The following is a 22380-nucleotide window of genomic DNA, read 5'->3' as shown; positions in this document are numbered from 1 at the left end:
CAAGTTTTAGCCAAGCGGCAAGTTTGCAACGGTCTGAAAAATTGAAATTAAAAATCTAATTAATATGATGTGCCACTGTCTCCATTATAACATGGTGATTGGTCATCATCTGACGAACAAAGGAAAAAGAAAGAAATTGAACAATCTTGAGCTAAATATTTATATATGTATATATACATATATATACATTTATACACACAATTAGGCTCATATCAAATTGATATGATGATTTTATTATCTTTTTCTTGTTTAGGGTTAATATTTAAAAATATATAGTATAAAGTTCAAATTTTTTCAAATAAAATTTTAATATATAGTTAAATTTATATTAAATTAGGTCATTAATTGATTTATAAATTTTAATCCTTAATACAAATCAAAGATTAATAAATTAAAAGAGATTTGACATTAAAACCATCATATTTATTCGATGGAAACTGGAAACTGCACTATATATATATATATATATATGTATGTGTGATATATGTTAGATAAACACGTACACCAACAGGGTTACTGAGCTTTTTGGGAGGTAAGAATGAACGAAAAGGAAAACTGATATCATATGTATAAAGTTCATTCTAGATCTGACAATCTGTTTCTTAATTACCCTGCTCTGCATATGATGAGACTGGACATTCCCAAAAGGAAGATCGAATTTACTTTCTAGATTTTCAACATGCATAAATAATTTTTTAAATAAGTAAAATAAAATGAGTAAGTCCCATATATTTCCTCAAATGGACGGCATACACAAGAGATTGATTATGGTCCAATTGATTGGTGAGAATAATAAAAACATGTGGGTCAACATTAGGGAGAAAAAATTTTAAAAAAAAAGGTGGAACACAAAAACCACATGGACTGTCTTCCTCAATCTACTATACTCTGGTCTTTTATTTTTCTTTTTAATTTCAGTGGGGGAAAAAAAGGAGGGGAAAAAAAAAAAACACTCTGTTTTCTTTTTAATAATCAAAATCTATTGGTTATATTTCAATGAAAGAAGGAAAAGAAAAACATTATTACTATTATTTATAAAACTTATGTATCGTAGGGGACAGAGAACGCAGACATCTCTCTCTTCACTGACCATATTCAATCCTATCACATGTGTTTCCGTGCTTAAAATTAGTTTTGTGGCCCTGCCAGGGATCATATTTTGGAACACTGTAAAAATATTTTGATGGTAATCATATATGTAAATTATATATATATATATATATGTATTAAATATTTTGTTGGAAAAAGTTATGCAAAGAGTCAAATATTTGTTACCACGAGGGAAAAAAAAAATTAAAAAAAATGGTTAGTTACCACAAGATTTTCTTTGTTGCAAAGTCACATTGAAGTAGTTATTATTTGACCTAATATTCATGATTTTGATAACTTGGACTTTGAGAACATTATAATTATTTTTTTACTTTTTGTCTCTCTGACTTTCTTAATTTCTTTTTATTTTTCCTAATCAGAATGAATTAGCATGCATTGCATGGTGAGTTTCATATATAATTAATATTCCAATGAATTCTATGTCATTTCCATGGCGTGGAATATAACCAAGTTATATGCCTTCTTGTTCTAAATATCCGGGAGAGCCATAAAAGCAATATGATATTCATGCAACCTTAAAAAGAAGCATTTGTCCAACCCTTTTTTTTTTTGGTTGCGTGTGTGTAAATAAAATGTTTTGGAACTTATAAAACAATGTTTGACAATTTTTGCATTTCTGAAAACAACAATGCACAAGTTGTTGTTGTTGTTATTATTATTATTATGGGTATATCATCATTTTATTGTCATCTATTTTGACTATTAATATGGGTGTAGCAAATTTAAATCAGATTATCATGGCATGCAACTTGCTCAAAGAGACCAAAATGAAGACGTGGTTGATGCTTTTTTTTTTTTTTTTTTAAATTATTATTAGGATGACTCAAACACAAGATATGACATATAAAAAATATGGAAATTGCGACTGGGCAGTCTCTGTCTCAAGCGATTGGAAGTATGAAACTGTGCAAGTTGCCAAAGCATATAGCAAGCATCAGAACCCCCCTTTTTTTTTTTTTTTTTTTTAAAGGGAAAAAAAAATAATAATAAAGTTGTATTTGATAGATGCTCTGTACGACCAGAACCGTTACATAAATGGGATGGGGGGAATTCACCTCAGAAAACCTCATCCAATAATAATTACGAAATACCAAAAGATTCCCAACCAATACAATACAAAATGCATAGCTAGTCATATAAAAAAAAACAGGAACAGAATCAATTTCTTTTACTAACCCCAAAAAAAAAAAAAAAAAAAAAAAAAAAAAGGGTAAAAATAACTGTAATAACAGAAACAACTGCAACAACAAAAAATTAATCAAAAATTACTTAATGGGTTTTTTATAATAATTAATAGGCCTTTTTTTATATAATAATTAATATATATATATTTTTTAGATAAAAAGTTTCAATTACTAACCATCACTACCATAACAAGGGTCTTGGAATCTGTGCAAATGCTAAGACTAGGTGGGAGATGATGAGAGCGAATTGATGGACACGAACAAGGGATCTCTAAAAGATTTGGTCTTATTTGGTCGGTTGTATCTGTCCTTTTGTGTTCTTCATCCGTTAAATTTTTTTTTTTTTTCTTTTCTTTTGCTGCCCTTCATTCATGTTCACAGGCCACTACAATCTATTGGACTTGGAACCAGTGCTTTTTTTTCTTTTTTCTTTTTTTTTTTTTTTGGCCTGAAGAACAAAACCCTCTTGATTGGAGTTGATACTGAAGAAAAAGAGCCCTTCTCCTTTTTTTTTTTTTTTTGGGAATCATTTTCTTTTTCTTAAGTCTCTTTCCTCTGGTTTTGACTGCTTCAGATTTCATCACAAACTGAAAAAGGACCAACCAAAAGGGCATTAGTTTATATAAAAAATGAATATAATATTTTGGTATAAGAGACAGGAATTTGTGGACTCACTATATATGTTTTGGTAGGGCAGCTTTTTGTTTAGCTTCATATCAATTGAAAGTGCACATATTGTTGCTGAAGCCAGATGGACTAAGAAAGTTTTGTCTTTGATCTTCCACTTCCCACAACAGACTGCCATTAACCTGAAAATGATTGTTTTTTGTCATTATTGGAGACATGGTTTACTAATCTTAAAAAAAGCTGAAGTTAGATTATGAAAATGGGTTTTTAAGTTGTAGCATTGTAAAAAAGGTAAAGCAAATATGTACATGTGAGAAAGCATTTGGCCTTTGCTCTTGTGGTAGCAAAAGTGGAGCTGAGTTTCCTACATGAGGAAAGTTGGTAGCTGTGGTGAAGTTGGTGTTGTTGTTGTTGTTGCTGGTAGTGGTGGTTGCTGTATCAGCAAAAGCTGTGGTTTGTTGTTGTGTTGGGCTGCATTGTGGAATGGATTGAACTGGTGATGCCATGGAACTCAATCTCTATATAAAAATAAAAAATAAAAAAACAAATACAAGTCAAAAAAAGGCAGAGAAATAATGATCAGCTTTTAGAGAATTGGATAAGAACAAAATCATAATGGAAGGCAAAATTTTTTAGAAGTTTTTCTATTACCTCTGGTCTGACCATGAATGAATCTAGGTCCATTCCAAAGTCATAGAACATGGGATTCACAGAAGCAAGCTTCATTGAAAGGAACTGCAATAATGATGAAAAAAACAAAAAAAAAAAAAAAAAGAAAGAAAAAGAAAAAAGAAAGAAGGTTAAAATGACATATTTTACTCCATTAAGTAGACAAGTCTATTAGTCTATTGACGGATAAAAGGGAAAAAGAGATTTTTTATTTTTTATTTTTTTGGGGTACCTCTACTTGATTTTGTAGGGACTGAACATAATTGATAATCTCATCCAACATGAGGGCCTTTCCAGTTACCTGTTTTAAAAACAAAACCACATGAAGCTGTCAGGAAAATACTACTACTATTAAAGTGTGATACATAGATCCCCTATTTTCTTGAGAAAGACAAAGTGAAGACAAAGGGGAAAATTTCCTCAAACCTTGTCACAGCCAGGAACAAGTTTCTGTAGCATCTTCATCCTTTCACTGATTTTCTCTCTTCTTACCTAAGAAAAACCCATTTGCAGAAAAAATGTTAATTTTAATGAGAGATGAAAAAAAATAGTGGGCATATTAATTTTTGGTAACCATATTGAGTATACGTAAAAACTATAAAATGTTTGGACAATATTTCTTTGAGTCTTAAAGATATTGTTTGAGATTATGACTGAATAGTTAGTCATACCCTCTCAGCAAGGCTGTGGCTATCTGTTGCCTGACCCCTCCTTGCTCTGACATGAATGTAGTCTCTTGAAGGTTCTTCTCGAGATTTTGCCTCACCATTTTTATCACACTTAAGCTTTTTCTCTTCATCTTTCTTAGCATCATTACTTTTCTTTTGTCTCTTGCCTTTGTTCTCTCTTGCATCCTGATGACACAGCAAACAACAGACAACAGCAGCAAATATAGTAAGAATAAAAAAAGAATTTAGATTAGAAAAAGCTCATATGTATGCAACAAAAATTGGAAAAAAAGGGGGAATTTTTAGAATGGATTAGAAAGTTCAGCTCAATCTTTTGGACTGGTATACCTACCTTGGATTGAGCAGAGCTTAAGGATGACCCATTTCTGTTCTTTCTCTTCTTATCCATGGTAGGAACTTCCTGAGTAACCTGCTCACCACTTTCAAGCTTATCCACCACAAAGGAAGACTCAGTGCTATGTTTTTTGGTCATGGAAGGTTCATTATCACTGAGAGCAATCCTTGAGCTATGATCAAGACAGCTGGTTTCTTCTAATCTAACATCAAGAGGGATTTCCTGAAAATGTTGAGATGGGTAAAACTGAGAGAAGAAATTGGTGTTGAGATTGGTTTCATCCATGAATCCAGACATCTTAATGGGAGTGTTTGGCAATAAAACTGAGTCAAGAAGAAAAGGATGGTGAGAGTATGAAAAGGCTGCCATATCTGAAAGCTTTGGAATTGAGAAAGAAAGAAAATATAGGTCCTTTTTTTTTTTTTTTTTTTTTGAATGAAAGAAAGTGATAGAAGAGAAAGGGCTTGACTTGATGATACTTTGAAGGCAGCAAGAGAAAATAGCAGTGAAGGAAAGTGGGTCTGTGACAAACTAGGAGGCCATGCTTATATAAAGATCAGGAAGGGAAAGAAAAAAACAGAGCACACTAAAATGCTAAAATCTTTGCTATAACTCTTTCCCATGCAAAGTTTCTGTACCTTTGACTAGTCTTATCTCTCTCTCTCTCTCTCTCTCTCTCTCTCTCTCTCTCTCTCTCTCTCTATCTATCTACATATCATAGTAGAATGGGGAAATAAAAACATGAAAAAGAAAAAAAATGAGAAAAAAATTATAAAGTTAGAAGCTTTTTTAGTTGTTTATATTTTTATATTATCCTTTGATGCATAAGCTGAAATATCAAAACAGAGTATCTTCTTTACATTTATTTTAAATATCCTAGAAAAACAATTAAAAAAAAAAAAAACCAAAAACTGTTATTAATTTAATGAGTTAACATTGCATGACAATGATTTGGGGTTTTATATTGCATTCAATTGCACTGTTTATTCAAAAGCAAATAGATTATTTAATATAGATTATATATGTATTTATTCGTTTAAATTTAAATCTATATTAGATTCTGGTTGTTATTGGCCTTTTGAAGTTGGAAGTAATACAAAGCAAAGAGGGGCCGAATGGACACCATCACAAGCAGAAAAAAGGTCACTTTCTGCAGAAACAAACAGAATTCAATGTGAGAGAGAGAGAGAGAGAAGAAGGAATTCAATTTCAATATAGATATATATTTTTTTACTCTTTCTTGTTTCCTTGCTGGTTTTTTTTTTTTTTTTGTAAGCAAAAGAAGCTTTGATTGTTTATTCAGACTGTGTCAAGTACCACCTCTTACTTTTGATTGAATAATTGAAGTATATTCATTAATTCACAACAATGATCCATCAAATGTTATTATTATTATTATTTTCCTGTAAGACGATTAAGGTTTGTTCTAAAAAATATGTACCACATGGTATGTACCATTGGACTAATCAAAGTATCAAAACTCTGTTATTCACCCCAAAAAAAAAAAAAAAAAAAGTATCAAAACTCCATTAAAAAAATTATCCAGTATACATTTTAAAGCCTCAGCGTATTTTGTAATAATGAAACATAACCATAAAATAATTAATATACACTTATTACAGACGCTGACACAGAGTGAAATAGTTTCAATTCGGAATATTAAACCCCAAACAAGTTTGGCCTAAGTCTCTGCTTTTTCCTTGCGAGATTATGGAATATTTTAATATATGGTTGGGCTCCTCTATACTGTTTTTTTTTTGGTGAATGGCTCATCTATGGTGTTTGGTTGCAGTAGATATGAAAGATTAAGCATCACACAAGTCATAATGTTGCAATTTAAATATATATATATATATATATATATAGAAGTCATAATATCACAGCTATTGAATTTGATCAATTTCCTAAAAAGTGCGAGATCTTTACAGAGAGCTGTTATTATATTCGTAGATATCATTTAATTATGTCCATTTATAACTTATAATGTCAACCCATATAACATATAATGAAGGGGCACTACTTAAAAGTTGTGTATATATATATATATATAGTAATTATATGGTACAGTCTTTCTGTATGTGGATCCGTATCAAAATTTATATTTTTTGAAAAAAATATCGATTTTGCTTTATATACATAACAACAAAATCAATGTTTTTTTCTTAAAAAAAATATTTATTTTGGTATGGTCTGTATACGGATAATCCGCACCTTAATCTCATCCTATATATATATATATATAAAACCAAGGTTACAAGGAACAGAGTACCCTGTTTCATCCACAGACAATAGTGATAAAATCAAAATCTTTTATGCTGAAATGACTGGTTTTAATGAAAGTTGATGATCCATTATAAAACAACTGGATATGCAATGCTCTTATGTTCCCATTGTGCAGGGTGTTAGAAATAATTGAGGACACAAAATTGGACAAATAGTTATGGCAAGTGCCCAACAAATTAAGCCAATCTAGGTCCTACATGCCTAAAAACTAGAGGCGCACTCTTTTGCAGTGTCACATGCCCACCATTGGTCGATGGATGGGGACAGTTTTAAATCTGATGAATTAGAAAATTTTAATTAAATTTATATTTCATATAACGTGATTGGCTTTTAGTTTTGATATTTTATTTTTTCCCATCTAGTTTTGCATCATATTATGTCCAAATATTAATTTATGATAGTTATAATTTATTAATCATTTAAGTTAACTACAAAATTAAGCAAGAAAAAAGAAATATGAACACAACTTCAAATTTTCTATATTTGTATCTGTTTGTTTTTATTCAAATTCATAGTTATTTAAGATACCAAACAAATAATGTCATTAGTTAAGAGCATCTTCAACGGCTCTATAAATTATTATATTGTTTTTGTTATATTAGAAATATAAACAGAGTTTTTATTTAAAAAAAAAAAAAAAAAAACCTCTTCAATGACTCTAATGTGGCAAAAAATAAAATAGACACTATTAAGGAGATTTTTTTTATTTTAGATAGTCTATCAAACAAAGTGACTTATGAAAACATTAATTATCAAGATATTTTTCAAAATGAAAAAAAATTATTATTATTATTTTTAAAAAATATATAGATATATTAAACATAATTATTGAAAAATGATTTTTTGAATAAATGCTTATTAAATAAATATTTGTACCACACAGACTAGAAATTTTTTCAACTTACGTGCTATACGAGCCATTAAAGATGCTTTAACATTTGATATAAACAAATTATATACAATTAAGTAGAAAATAATAAAAGATAGAAATGAAAAATTAACCATGTTACTAAATGAAATCTATATAAACTTCTTTTTATTTTTATTTTTTATGGCTAATAAATATATGCATAGCTGTTTCCTATTGATATCTAGATTTCAACAAAGTCCAAATGCAATGCATTTTAACACGATTAATGTAATTTTCAATGTTAGATTTTAACAAAATTTGAATATCCAAATATGATAATCTCTCTCTCTCTCTCTCTCTCTCTCTCTCTATATATATATATATATATATATACACGCCATGCCTCAAACCAAAAGGATCAAAACAAATTATATTATTAGGTTTATTTCACGTTGGTACACTTGTTTTGATAGTTTTGCAATTTGGTCCATTGACTTTCAAAGGTTGTGATTTATGTGTTCAATTTGTAATTTCTTGAAATTTAAACTTTGTTTGTTTTAACTGACAATGTTTAACAACCCTTTCCCTTGTACGTGCAAGTCATGTTGTAATATAGATTAAGTTATATTAAGTTTCAAATTAAAAAGTACTAAATTTTTGAAATTTTGTCTTTACTACTTTTTATTTTTAGAAAAAGTTACTTTGATATTCCATGTGCAACACGAGATGACAACTAACATCCCTTGTTAGTAAAAAATAAAATCTGATTCACATTGCAACAAATTATAAACGAAACTCCAAATTGCAATTTCTAAAAATGGAGAATTTAAATTGCAAAAATGTAAAAATTTAAAATATTAAAATACAACTATTCTAGACCATATGATGATAAGGGACAAATCTGAAACTCAAATTGCTTGTCAAAAAGTAATTTAAAGATGGTCAAGTGATAGAATTACTGTTTCCACTAAATTTGAATATTGACTTCCTAGTAGCGGTGATTTAAAAAAACAAAAATTGAAGAGAGAGAGAGAGAGAGAGAGAGAGAGAGAGGGTACTAGGTAAAGTAATTGGGAAAAGTCATGGCCACTTTTTACTTGGGTGGTTTTTGTAAGTAGGATTTACAGAGACTGAGGTAGGTCTCTGAATGTGTGTGTGTGTGTGTGTGTGTGTGTGTGTGTGTGTGTGTGTGTGTGTGTGTGCGTGTGTGGAAAAAGGATCATACATTTGCAAAATGTAAGGTATCTTTCAGTCCCAGGAGCTCTCTGTGCCTTGAAAACCACCTTTCACTATTCTTCCTCACTCCTTAGCAACTACCGCTGCTTTTCCGATGCCCAGTGGTCCCTTTTTTATTTATACTATTTCACTTAAAAAAAGAAAAAGAAAAAGGATTTCATAAATCATGTCTAACCTATATAACCACCTACTCTTTCATGTATATGTTCTTGGAAATTGCAACTTTTCCATCCTAGCTATTTGTCTATATACCTATATATATATATATATATATTTCAATGCTAAGTTACAGTTTCTACAATAAATTTGTCAGAAAAAAAGGTGATCGGAGAATGATTTTACATTATTATTTCATAAATATGGGGGTTGAAAATTTGAATTTGTCACGTTGAGTTAGAATGTAATATGTATATTGAATTCAGAATTGATTATCTGTATATAAATAATATGAAAGGATCAGAAAAATTGAGTCTCACCCACAAATCCCCAGCTGTGCATTATTAAAAACACAGCCTCTATAATTGACCAATAGAACGAACAAATCTCCTGAAAACGTAAATAATAAATGGAGATTACAGCTTGTTATCACACACACACTCACACATATATATATATATATATATATATATATTTTTTTTTTAAGTATTGTTTTGGGTACTTTGTTGTTATCTCCTGGAAATTTGAAGTAATAGATCAGATGGGTAGTACTTGTGCATGGCAGAGGTGACTCAGGTGAGAGCCAAGGACTGTTGCAGAGACAAATCTTGTCCATTGAAGCTTTCACTTCTTCGATGGTCTTTTAGCGTATGACTTTGGTTGGTGTGGGTGCATGAATATATATATGTATAAGGAGTCATTTTTCTAGTGTCACCGTCCTTATTGAAAATCATAAAAACCTTTATATGTATAAGGAGTCATTTTTTCTAGTGTCACCGTCCTTATTGAAAATCATAAAAACCTTTATTAATATTAGCTCTTAAAAATAATTTAAAAGCTGATAATTTAAAAATATATTTTTGCATATCATGTGAGATTATTTAAAATATTAAGATGGTACAGAAGTTGAAAAAGGGTTATTGTGGCAGATAGATGTTTACCTAATACATGTACAATCCAAAGATCAATTTCTATTTTTTTTTTATTTCAATTAATTAATAGTATGTTTATGTATTTTTCTTTTTAGTTTTTTTCTTGGTAAGAGTTGTTTTTAAATATTTTTTTATTTTTTTTCAAATAACTATTAATATTTCTCACACGGATGTGATCTAAGATGTCACCCTTTATCCATTAGCACCCTACTTTATCTTGAGAATATATTTTTAACCAAAAATAACTCCATAATATGTTATTGCAAAAAGAAAAAAAAGAAAAAAAAAAAACCCTATTCATATGTGGATTATTAGCTTAGTTTGTCCTTGAACCTATGCCTATGGTTGCAATTTGGTTTTCAAGAGCACCTTTGATATGGAATAAACATAGGAATATAATAAGTATCCCATAAGTTAAACTATTAATTTGTTTGCTATATTATCAATTTCATAAATATTTATTTTATAGGAACACATATTCTTCCATTTCAAAGAATAATATTTGCTTTTAAAAAGAATTGGTATTCTTTCATTTCAAGTATAACATATTTGAAATATAGTTAAATTTAGAGTGATTATTAATATTTTTTGAAAAATATTTAAAAAATGCTAAAAATTGAATCTAATTTAAAATAATAACAAAATATATTGATATGAATAATTATTTCTTTTTTTCTTGTTTAATTTTTATGTATAGATATTCCTATTTTATAAGGAATAATCATTTTGCATACTAAAGGTGTTCAATTTTTTTTTTATTTCATTTTGGTTCCTAAAAACCGATTTTTTTATACGTGTTAATTTTTAGAATAATTTTAAATAGATATTTAGACATATATGAACAAGAAAACAATGAAATTACAAAATAAGGGCAATCACACAAAAATCCAATTGCATGTTACATCAAATTGCAATATATAACCTCAAAATTGTTAAAAAGTTTGTCGGTTAAAATGCATAAAAAAATAAAAGTTAAAAGATCAAATGCCAAAAAAACCAAAAGATAAAAAAGACTAAATTGCAATTATAGGTATAGGTTGGAGACTGATAAAACTAACAACCCCAAATTATAGCCAGTGGAAAGGGAGAGAGGATAGGAGGCTCCGTATCTTTTGATGGCGACAAGTTGTTACACGCGTGAAATTCGCAGGCTTCGATTCTTTTGTTTTTGTTTTCCTTTTTTTTTTTTAATTATAAAAAAATTTGATTTGATTTATATTTGTTGATTCGATTGGATTGTTTTTAATTTCTTGGTGGTAGTACGTTTTCATGGTCGGTGTCACTGTTCTTGGTCATTCGATAATTCTGCTACTACAATCAGACTCATCAAATCACATTAGCAAACAGATAACGAAGCTCTGCAATTAATGTTATCCAACTGTTTATGTGTAAAAATATTTTACATTTTTCAATTTATGCGTATTGTGTATATCCTTAACGAACTTACTGGGTGGTATACCTTATTCCACATTTCCATTTCCAAACTCTTCAATCCTATTCGCAGGATTCGAGAAAATACAGATATTGATATTGATAACAAGTGTATGTATACCATGTATTTAATATCCATAAAAAGATATAGATAATATTATAGATAAATTAAATAAAAGCAACTATATATATGTACATAAAAAAGTTCAAGTTGAGGGTATACTTATTTGAACTGGAATGCATATTTATAATTCAATGATATTAAAATTGAGCTTATTTATCCCAATTTAAAAAATTATAATATTTTTATGAGGTGTTTGATAAAAGTGAAAGTATTGAAGAAAATTTATTTTTGAAAATTAGTTTTTTGGGATTCAGTTATTTGAGAATGAATTTTTTTAGGATTTTTTTTCTATAATGTTTGGTTAATTATAGAAAAAAATATGATATACAAGTAATTAAATAAATTTATACATTAAAATTAAATAATAAAATTGTATTTTAAAAAATTATATAAAATCAATTTTTGAGGAAATTTTAGATGATACATCTTTTATAGAATTTAATTTTTCTGTCAGTTTTTCACGATTTATTTTTCACTAGAACCCATAAATTTTTTTTCTTAAAATTATCAAAATAAAATTTTTTTTCACTTTCGTATGAAATTTTAAATTTTCACTAACTTTATCACTATCCAAACACCCCATTAGATCAATCTATAAATAATTTTGCATATATATATATATATATAGAGAGAGAGAGAGAGAGAGAGATTTCATTTACTTTTTCCAAATCTCATGAACCATTTTAAACTAGCTACATGCACAGACCCACTTTTTCTCATCACGCATGCACATGTACATGTACGTATGGATATATGTACGTATGGATATATGTACATTCATATTATATTATATAAAATAAATTCTATAGTATTGTAACCTTTGAACTAATTCATTGGTTCCTATAGTTTTTGGCATAAGAAACTCGTGAAGGACTCAAGTTTAGATCCTTTGCATCCTTTATAAAAAAAAAAATAATAAATAAATAAATGTCCATATACTTCTATATATAGCTCTGTTTTATTTGAAAACCGATGTTAAATTTCATATATATATTTTTTTTCAATAAAACAGACATAAATATTTCATAAATTATATATAATTAGACATAAACTTTTATTAAAATATAAACATTGACATTATAGCAATAAAATTTAAGCACAATGAAGCTTGTATCCAAGATTTTGAACTAAAGTTAAAATCCAAAAATAAACACCTAAAAGGACTAATAAGGATTCAGGTGCTTTTACATTGTCAATAAATTAATTTTTGTCCACCATCTGGGATATGAGAATTTTCATACAAAATATATATGTATTTATATATAATTTTGATATTTTGAGAATTATCTTCCAAGTTATATTAGAAAACAAACTGTCATGGCATATATTTATATTTTGAAACTAAAGGTCTAATTGGATAGGTATAAAAACTCTCTTATTAACATTTATATATATATATATATATATATACGGAAATTCTATGGTGAGAACGGTACGCATGAGGACCGCAATATTAGTGACGTTTTTTCATAGTATTAACGACGGTTTCTTAAAAAATCGTCACCAATACTATGAAAAACCGTTACCAATATTGTGGTCCGCATAAGAATCATCCACACCATAAACGGACTATATATATATATATATATATATATTTAGACTGTAGCTAGTTATGAAAAAAAAAATATGAAGGAGATTATGTTAGTTAACTACATCATCCAAACATACATGGAAAGTGCGTAATATATAATTGATGCAGTGGTTTACAGCTTAGCAATATTACGGCTTAATTTCTCTCCTGTACGTAAGAACTTTCACATAACCAAATCCAATATGTGAGAGAGACGAAGAGATTTTTATTTTTTTGATGAAAGAGAGACAAAGAGATAGAAAATACAAAAATGTTGCTTTAAATGATATACTGCAGCCCAAAAATCAAGCCAATACATATGTAAACACATTCACAAATTCTTCAGGAAGAAAACAAAAATATATATTTCAATTGCTTTTCTGTACATTGGACTTTTCATTATTTAGATAACCCTAATTTAATGTGTCTACATGCCTTACGATTCTCACCCAAAACTTTAGAGAAACAACAAAAAGCATTCAGTACTTTGCTATGTATTACATATAATTTGCGTGGAGGGGAATCAAATTATATTTTATTTATTATTATTTTTTTAATGTATGGGGAAAAATTGACCAGGAAACAGTTCCATAACTTGACCAAAACAACAAACTGCAGAAATATGATCTAGTACTGTCTATTCAAATTGATGGAACTTCTTTTTTTTATATATATATTTTTTGATAAATAATTCAAATTGATGGAACTTAAACTTTTTCTGGCCCTCTTTCTTCATTACGCGTTTGTACCAGCTTTTCAAAATAAAAAAAGAAAAAGAAAAAAAAAATGGATTGCTTTTGGACTCCATTTGACTATATTGTTTTGTAAATTAATTAGCTTAGTAATCCATTACGATAAGCTAGTATATACATATAAGATTTCAAAATAATTTCTAATAAAGCTAGTAAATATAATATATACAGAACCCCACTTAATTAGATTCATCCAAGACAGCTTAATTATTGTTATTATTATTATTATTTTTTCCCAATATATGAGTAAAAAATAAAATAAAATTAGAATGTTTTGGGCATGACGAAGTTTTATAGTCAGATACGATACTTCGAGGAAGTTGCTGATGAAGGTAGCTTTAATGGGATATCACTTTCAAGTGGTACACAGAAATTACAAAATGAATTAAAATGCATTTGAAAACTATTTTTTCTACGCGTAAAGGAAATTGGAATTATGTTAATTAGACATCCTACGCGACCAAACTGATCTATCATTGAAAGCTTTAGCCAAAAAGATCATGAATGCTAGATTTCAACGTTTGTTGGCCAAATTCAGTTTTCATCGAGATAAAGTGGTGCCGAAAGAAACCCATCAAGATAAAGGCAATATCTCCCCAAGATTAAGTTTTGTTAAGCAATATCTCCCTAAGATTAAGTTTTTGTTTGGACAAAGAGACACATATTGATACGCTAATCTTTGAAACCTTGCTTTAATGAAGCAATTATCTAGCTACTAGATTGGGGAAAAGCAAAATATCATAATTGTTATTGGATAATAAACTTAATATATACATTGTCCAGATGAATTAGGATCCTCTGTTTGGTTTTTTCAATATTTGTTTATGCTTGTTTTTTAATTTTAACCAATTTAATAAATAATATGTATAGATATAGATGTTACTAATACATTTGTTAAAAATATAACTAAATTCAAATAAAATACATGTGATTAAATATTTTCTTAAAAAACATACACATATAAGGATAAAAGAAAAATAAACAGAGGATCCAAATTTGTTGGATTTAACTATTTTTTTTCTTTCAAGCTATAGTTTTTAGAATAAACGGTGATTTAACATGATATCGATACTTTAGTAAAGATTCATTTTAAATTTCATATATATCGTTAAATTAGTTTCCTATTAGATATAATTTTTAAAAAAGATGGTGATTTAACAATTATTTATTTTGTAACTGCTTTTTTCTGTAATGCTTTTTAAATGACAATAACATTAATGCTACTATTCTAGCTAGCTAGATTGAATATATTCATTGCTAATTAACTAGTATATGTATATGCTTCAATTCAAGTCCTAACAGTATATATGAATTAATTCCTTTGGTCCTACACAAAGAGTATAATTACTTTGATGAAAAATTCTGGGGTCACCAAATTAATAAAGATTCCAAATTATTTAATGATATTAACTTAAATAGAATCCTATTAACAATATAAAGTTAATAATAGATCGTTAAAAATTTAATGTCGAATTTTATATAATAAAAAAAAAATAGCATCTAGCTACCGTAGAAGTTTAATCTTTTTTTTTTTTTTTTACTCCTTTTGAGATAAAATAAATAAATAAATATACATATATAACCGATGGTATAATTGAAAGATGAAAGGGTGTATTACTGGTAATTTTCATTTTGCTCTTCATCAGGAATTTTCATTTTTCATTTTTCATGTTTCAGAAACAGGTTCAAATAGAATATGGGCCTGTGACTATCATATCAGCCCATAGTTTCAATCCATATAAGGCCCGTTATCTACATAAGTCCACCATATTAAGGTCAAAACCATAACCAAGATGGGCCAATATCTTCTTCACGTGGGCCCAGCATTTATATATCGTTTTACTCTTAAAACCCTGAGAAGAAGATTAGGAACGCTTTGGTTCCAAGGGTTTAAGCTCACAACGTTAACCAGATGAACCAGTTGCCCCATCCATGGCGATTCCGGGTTTAGGGTTCGCTTGCCGACCCCATGTCCCTCTCCGTATCCCTCTCTTTCCCTGCGTTAGCAAGGCAATTCCCTCTGTAAATGTATCTATTTATGTGTATATATGTATAATATATATATATATATATATATATATATATATATTTGTCTATTTGTATCTATGCATTCATGGACAAGAGAATGGACCAGTTCTATGATCTATTTTGCAGGTGAGGCAACATTTGGTGGCGGCCTTCGACGTTGTTGATGAGCCAGAGGATGTTCTGAAGGTCGACAATGATAATCACAAATCGGTTTCTACAGAAGGCAAGAAGCAAAAGATTTGAACTTTTTTTTTTTTTTTTCCCTTCTCCATTTTGAAGTGTTTGCTTCCTGATTTTGAGTATCCTGTTGTGGAATCGTTATCTGGGTTTTTGAATTTTCCATATTTCGTGCTGAAGGAGATGGTAAAGTTCCAGAATGGAAAAAGTTGAATTCCAAAGAGCTTGGAATTAGTACTTCCAAGATCACTAGGCCTACGAGAAAGGTTCTCAATGTTCTCAGGCAAAAAGGTAACTTTTTTTTTTGTTTTTGGTCCAATGCAAGAGTTGGTGAAATTTTGAATTCCATGGTTGCCACCATACAACGGTCATGGTACTTTTCTTAGAAGTAGCGATTTTTTTTTTTCTCATTTTGGGTAAGTTTTTTGTTTTTTTCTTTTTTCTCCCCTTCTTTTGTTTTAGGTTATCAGGTTTACCTTGTAGGAGGTTGTGTTCGTGATCTTGTGTTAAATCGAACACCAAAGGACTTTGACATAATAACTTCGGCAGAATTGAAGGAGGTTACTCTTAATTGCTATCTTCATAGTTCGTGTTGTTTTTAGTGCATGCTAAGTCTCACCCTATCCACAATTTGTTTTTATTTGATGTTATCTTCTATAATCCAAAAGTGCAGGCCCTTTTCATATATGAAATTAAATTCCTGAAAATTTTCTTTATTGTTTTAACTTCCAAGCTAATCTTTTGACATTCCCTGTTGACAGGTGAGAAGATCATTTTCTTGGTGTGAAATAGTTGGAAAACGGTTTCCCATATGTCATGTGCACATTGACGATGCCATTGTGGAGGTTCGTCTTCTTTGTTATTTATTTAATTTTTTTTCTTGGTATTTTAAATTCTTTTTTGGTTTTGATTGTACAGTGCTACCTTGCTGAAATATATGATATTGAACTTTCTTTTGTTACTTCTTCTTGCTCAATTTATATTCTGGCAATTAGGTTTCAAGTTTTAGCACCTCTGCAAGCAACTTCAAGAGGGATTTGAGCAGTAGTGAATATGGAAAACCTATTGACTGTGAAGAAAAAGATTATGTTCGTTGGAGGAATTGTCTACAGCGAGACTTTACAATTAACGGGTGGACTCTAAGACCCTTGTAACTTGAAAGTTCAAAATTTTTAATGCTTTTGTTTGTTACTTGTCTGCTTCATTATTTGTAGTCCTCATCACTACCTTTTTTCTTTCTGTTAATTTTTTTCTCCTATTCTTATAACCTCTCTGTCTCTCTGCAGGTTAATGTTTGATCCATACGAAAGGATTGTGTATGACTATCTGGGAGGAATGGAAGATATTAAAAGAGCAAAAGTGTGCACATAGTCTTAGCAGTGATGCTTTCTTAATTACTTAGACTAGCTGGAAATGTAAATAGACCTTACCTCATTTTCTGTGGACGTAGGTGAAAACTGTGATTCCTCCAAGCACTTCTTTTCAAGAGGATTGTGGTAAGTTTTGTTTGCTGTTTCATATGTTTATGGGAGGGGTTCTTTAATGAAGACACCTGCTCATGCACAAATGATGGACACTTTCTTGCATTTTCCAAGCTAAGATATCCTTCATTATTTGATGAAGCTCGCATTCTACGTGCGATAAGAATTGCAGCCCGGTTGGGTTTCCGTATTTCAAGGGAAACAGCTCGTTTTGTTAAAAACTTATCTGGCTCAGTCTCAGGACTTGATAGGGTAGTTAAAGCCTCTTTCACCCTATCATTTTCCTTCAGTCAATGTGTATGTGCATGAGTTTTATATAACCGGTTCATTGTTCCAAACTGGTTTAGGGAAGGCTACTGATGGAAATGAACTACATGCTAGCATATGGTTCTGCTGAGGCTTCTTTGAGGTTATTATGGAAATTTGGACTCCTAGAAATTCTTCTACCCATCCAGGTATGTATGTAACTTTTGAATTTCTTTTGCTATTCAATCACTTAAAATTTATTATGAATTGATGTTGCAGGCAGCATATCTTGTTCAGAATGGTTTTCGAAGACGTGACAAAAGATCCAATATGCTTTTGGTAATGATAATTACATGATTTCTCAGTCATCTGATATGCTTCTGTTAGAGCACATGGTATTTGAGGTTTTATGGCTTACAGCTTTCCAAGGTTCATGTTTTAGTAGCTAAATAGTTGATCCAGAAGACTTAGCAGTCCTCTCTGTTTTTGGTGCTGATATCTGATATATGGGATGCATCATTCTTTGTCCTGAATCACTACAATCTTTGTCCATACTATAGCCTTATATTGTCCTTTTGTACGCAAAAATTTTGGCGTCATAATATTATATTATTTGCAACTTCATGAGAGCTAGGAGCCAAGTAGCTAATAAATTTATATAACTTTTGATGTTTCGTCTGCAGTCTTTATTTTCTAACATGGATAAACTTCTGGCACCTGACAGGCCTTGTCATAGTAGCTTGTGGTAAGATCTATCTCCAAAAAACAATTGCTTGTTTGTTACCCATATGCCATTTGTCTATGAGCAAAATCTTTAAAACAGCATTATCACTTGCAGTTGCATGAAATTAAGTCCCCTTTGGACCAATCAAGCGTAGGTTACAACAGTTTTATGATTTCAGGGTTGGGATCTTGGCGTTCCACAAAGCCCTATGTGACCAACCTAGGGATCCCATGGTTGTTGCCACCTTCAGCCTTACAGTTCATAATGGTGGAGATATCTCAGAAGCAGTAAATATTGCTAGAAGGATCACTAAACCACATGATACAAGCTTTTATGAGTTATTAGAATGTCGGAACCTGGACTCTTGTGCATTGACAAATGAGGTTATGGATCTAGCAGCATCTGTTAAACGTGCTCTCTGTAAAATGACCAATGAGCAAGCTGTCTCCCTGGCAATGGCAGAGTATCCTAAAGCACCATACTCAGATCTGGTAAGTAGGTTACAATTTCTTTTCCTCTTTAGTTTTATGTAATCACTTGTTTAAATGCTGCCAATCGGTGTTTCACTTATAGATGGCAATAAAACATATGGAGGAATCATTTGCTTGAGAATTATCACTTGGACAGTCACACCTTTTTATTTCTCTTGTTTTATCTGAGTAGGTTCGTGTATTTATTGAGCAATCATAGAAGACCATTCATGATTCTCTCTATCGCAAAATGCAGGTATTTATCCCATTGGAATTGTATTTGAGGGTCGGCAGAATTTTTGAGTGTGTAAAAGAGGATACAGGGAAGAAATCTGTGTCAAAGCAAGGCAGCAAGATTGATTATGAGTCATTAGCTCTTGGAACCCTGCCAGAAGTTAGGTATATTTTTGCTAGGATTGTTTTTGATACTGTTTTCCCTCTAAATTTAGACCATGATCATGCTTAAGTAGTTCCTTGTTAGAAGGTGAACCCAAAGAGGGAAAATGAAAAATCATATACTGTAATATGAGAAAAATAAAATAAAATAAAATCTGCGTAAAGGCTTAGATTTCTTATCTTACTGTACAAATGACATTGATGATAAAATGAAATTGCAATTGAAAATAAGTAGCAACTTTTAACCAAATTTATTAAAATCAAAATCATTTTCTGTAGAATACATAATACACAATAAAAACTCTAATTTTCAAAATGAAATTTTTATTGCATACACCATCTTTGGGAAAAAAATCTGATCCTTATCGCAACCTCATTATACCTACTGACATGATAAGAATAAGAACCATCTTCTTGAATCATATCTCTCTTGAATAAAGTAGTCGCTTTTGCAAGGCAAAAAAATGTTGAATCAATTACCCTATTTTCCATTTCTGTAACTATTGGAGTATATTAGCCATCAACTTAAAAATTCAGGCAATTGCAAGATCGGTGGCGGCCGGAGCTGGAGTAATACCACCACTAGTTGGCCTAAAAGGAATAAACCCATATATCATATCAGATTGAACAAAGAAAGAAGCATCATACAGAACTCGACAATTATAAATCTGGAAGGACATATTAATATTGATGAGCATGATATTGAGAAATGCAGGAGAAGAAACTTACAGTCCAACAGAAACTTTGAAAGCATCATAGAGACCCCATTGAGCTCCGGTAAGAGTTCCGATCATCACAATACGAAGAGGAAGGCCACGGGTACATAAACCCCATAAGCCTAGCTTCTTAACAGCCTGCATTCAAGATCAAAATGAGAAAGAAAGCGAGTGAGGATACGAATATTATAAAAGAAGACAGATAAAAGAAATCATATAAATTGAATGAGGGAGAAGTGCAAAGACTCTACTAACATCACCAACGGTAGCACCCTTGGAATTGTTGAGAAAGGAGACTAAATTGTCAGCAGGGTGGGAAATAACAGAGCAGAAGATACCAGCCAAATATCCACCAGCAAAGCTCACTCCAAGCTGAAATGTATTGCTGCATTGCTCCTTCGGAGTTGGGATTGCATGCTTGTATAGCAGCTCAACTATTGTCTCAAAAGATGCAAACTTCATCATCGTATCTGAATCCACCAAAAAAAAAAAAAAAAAAACCACAAATTACATCATATTTATCAATCCAAACCAAAATCACATTTTCACAAATACTGTATTTTTAAAGCTTACAAGGAATTTGACGACCCCAAAGTGGAACAATCCCTTTTGTACAATCTGGCAAAGATATTCAAAAGGGTATTTTTAGAACCATGAATTTGAACAAGAAAAAGGGAAAAAAAATAAAAAATTAAAAAAAAAAAAGCAATCTTGAACATTGATATTTCACTACCCATGAACACCTTCGGACTTGACCAACTTGGGAAGGCCATCGGCCAAACCTTTGGCGAAACCAGGCTGGGTTTGGACTCTGACTTTGACAGCTTCCATGGGGCAAAGAGCGGCAGCGGCGATGGATTCCGCCGATGCAGAGCCGGCGAGGTAGACGAAGGTCTTGTACTTGGCGGCGTACTCGGGGCCCACAAGGTCGGAGTAGTACTTCTTGAAGAATTCGTAGAAGCCGTATTTGCAAGCACCTTGTGCACTGTAACCCAGCAATGTTGGAGCCCAACCCCGAAATAGACCTTTGATTCCTTGTTCTTTCACAATAATGCCGAAACCGGAGCTTATGCCCTTGTACTTTGCCGGGTCGATCTAAAAAATTCAACCAAAAAAAAAAAAAAAAAAAAATTTTAAAAGTTCAAAATTTTTTTTGGCGAATTTCATTTATACCTTCTAAATTTTAAAATTAGCTATAAAAACTGACACATTGGTTGTTTTTAATAATTATAGTTCACAAATTAATCGTTTTTTAGTAATTTTTAAAAAAAATTAAAGGAAGATAAATAATAATATTTCAAAAATATAAAATTTAAATAAAATAATGAAAATTATTTTTTTCACCAGTCAACTCGTTGACCATTCTAGACAATGTCAAGCCGCCTTTTTGAATGGTCAAAAAAGCCAAAACAAATTGAAAATTCTAAAAGAACATGGATCGGAAGGTGCTGTCTTGCTCCCAGAGTTTGGGAATTATATTATATTAATTTTTGTATTGTATTGTCTTTGAACAAGTGTAATTTTGTAATCAGAATCACAAAAGTTTTTATTTTTATTTTATTTTTTATTTTTTTTGGGAGTTCTAAAATGGTTTTCTGAGATGAAAATAGAAACTCAGCTGAAAAGCTAACATGTGTATAGATATATATATATATATATATATATATATATTTATTCTTAAGAAATTCAAAAAAGTCTTTATTGAAAAACAATGAAATTGTTGTAAAGAACGGGAGGAAAATAAAATATATAGTAACAGAGAAATACAATTTTGATAGAAGAAGAAGTAGAAAGTGGAAACCTGCATGTTACACTTGACGACGTCAAGAGGAGTGACCGAGGTATGTGTTGGTCCGGTGCATAATGACCCTCCGATCGTGCATGCCGCGTAGAACGCCGGCGAGTACATCTTGATCCCCTCCTCCGGTGACGAGATGATTGGACTCTTTGACGGCATGGAGGAGGAGTAGAGGAACTTTGGAAGAGAAAACTTTTCCGACACGAGATGATTGGACTCTTTGACGGCATGGAGGAGGAGTAGAGGAACTTTGGAAGAGAAAACTTTTCCGACGAAACCATTCCGACTTTCTCTTGAGTGCCAATACCTTTCTTTTTTAACTAGTGTTTTTTTTTTTCCTCAATCTCTCCTTGTGAGAAGACCTTGGCCTTCTTTTGTATTGAATGAATAAAAAGAG

At 30.6% G+C, this 22380-nt stretch overlaps 3 protein-coding genes across 6 annotated transcripts; 1 reads left to right on the top strand and 2 right to left on the bottom strand.

Moving 5' to 3' along the window:
• Positions 1–2087: 2087 nt before the first annotated feature.
• Positions 2088–5313, bottom strand: LOC107418105 (transcription factor BC1). Of its 2 annotated transcripts, XM_016026781.4 has the most exons (8): positions 4611–5302; positions 4262–4444; positions 4017–4082; positions 3823–3891; positions 3573–3656; positions 3230–3439; positions 2970–3103; positions 2088–2881 (listed from the first exon to the last, which is right to left on the bottom strand). In XM_016026781.4, exons 1-7 carry the CDS (start codon positions 4980–4982, stop codon positions 3011–3013), a joined length of 1077 nt encoding a protein of 358 aa, XP_015882267.1. In that variant the 5' UTR covers positions 4983–5302; the 3' UTR covers positions 2088–2881; positions 2970–3010. The 2 variants fall into 2 exon arrangements, with proteins under 2 accessions (XP_015882267.1, XP_015882268.1); XM_016026782.4 differs by lacking the exon at positions 3573–3656 and having other exon boundaries at positions 4611–5313.
• A 10484-nt stretch (positions 5314–15797) lies between these two features.
• Positions 15798–19648, top strand: LOC107417975 (uncharacterized). Of its 3 annotated transcripts, none has more exons than XM_025073278.3 (14): positions 15798–15957; positions 16102–16198; positions 16333–16443; positions 16615–16712; positions 16914–16997; positions 17148–17284; positions 17439–17511; positions 17603–17648; positions 17776–17885; positions 17981–18088; positions 18159–18218; positions 18563–18624; positions 18782–19094; positions 19330–19648. In XM_025073278.3, the coding sequence occupies exons 1-14, from the start codon at positions 15880–15882 to the stop codon at positions 19537–19539; spliced, it is 1587 nt and encodes a 528-aa protein (XP_024929046.3). In that variant the 5' UTR covers positions 15798–15879; the 3' UTR covers positions 19540–19648. The 3 variants fall into 3 exon arrangements, with proteins under 3 accessions (XP_024929046.3, XP_024929047.3, XP_015882126.3); XM_016026640.4 differs by having other exon boundaries at positions 15812–15975; XM_025073279.3 differs by lacking the exon at positions 19330–19648 and having other exon boundaries at positions 15810–15975; positions 18718–18925.
• Positions 19649–19697: 49 nt separating this feature from the next.
• Positions 19698–22345, bottom strand: LOC107418102 (mitochondrial phosphate carrier protein 3, mitochondrial). The gene is given in 8 exon segments (XM_016026775.4): positions 19698–20060; positions 20199–20323; positions 20441–20655; positions 20759–20795; positions 20797–20803; positions 20919–21280; positions 21987–22185; positions 22257–22345. Coding segments are annotated over 8 exon segments (1011 nt in total). The 5' UTR covers positions 22265–22345; the 3' UTR covers positions 19698–20002.
• Between the last annotated feature and the right edge of the window lie 35 nt (positions 22346–22380).

This window comes from Ziziphus jujuba, chromosome 2 (genome assembly GCF_031755915.1).
Source record: "Ziziphus jujuba cultivar Dongzao chromosome 2, ASM3175591v1".
Classification (NCBI taxonomy): Eukaryota; Viridiplantae; Streptophyta; class Magnoliopsida; order Rosales; family Rhamnaceae; genus Ziziphus; species Ziziphus jujuba.
Note: the sequence above shows the minus strand (reverse complement) of the source record. Positions and strands in the feature narration are given on the sequence as shown.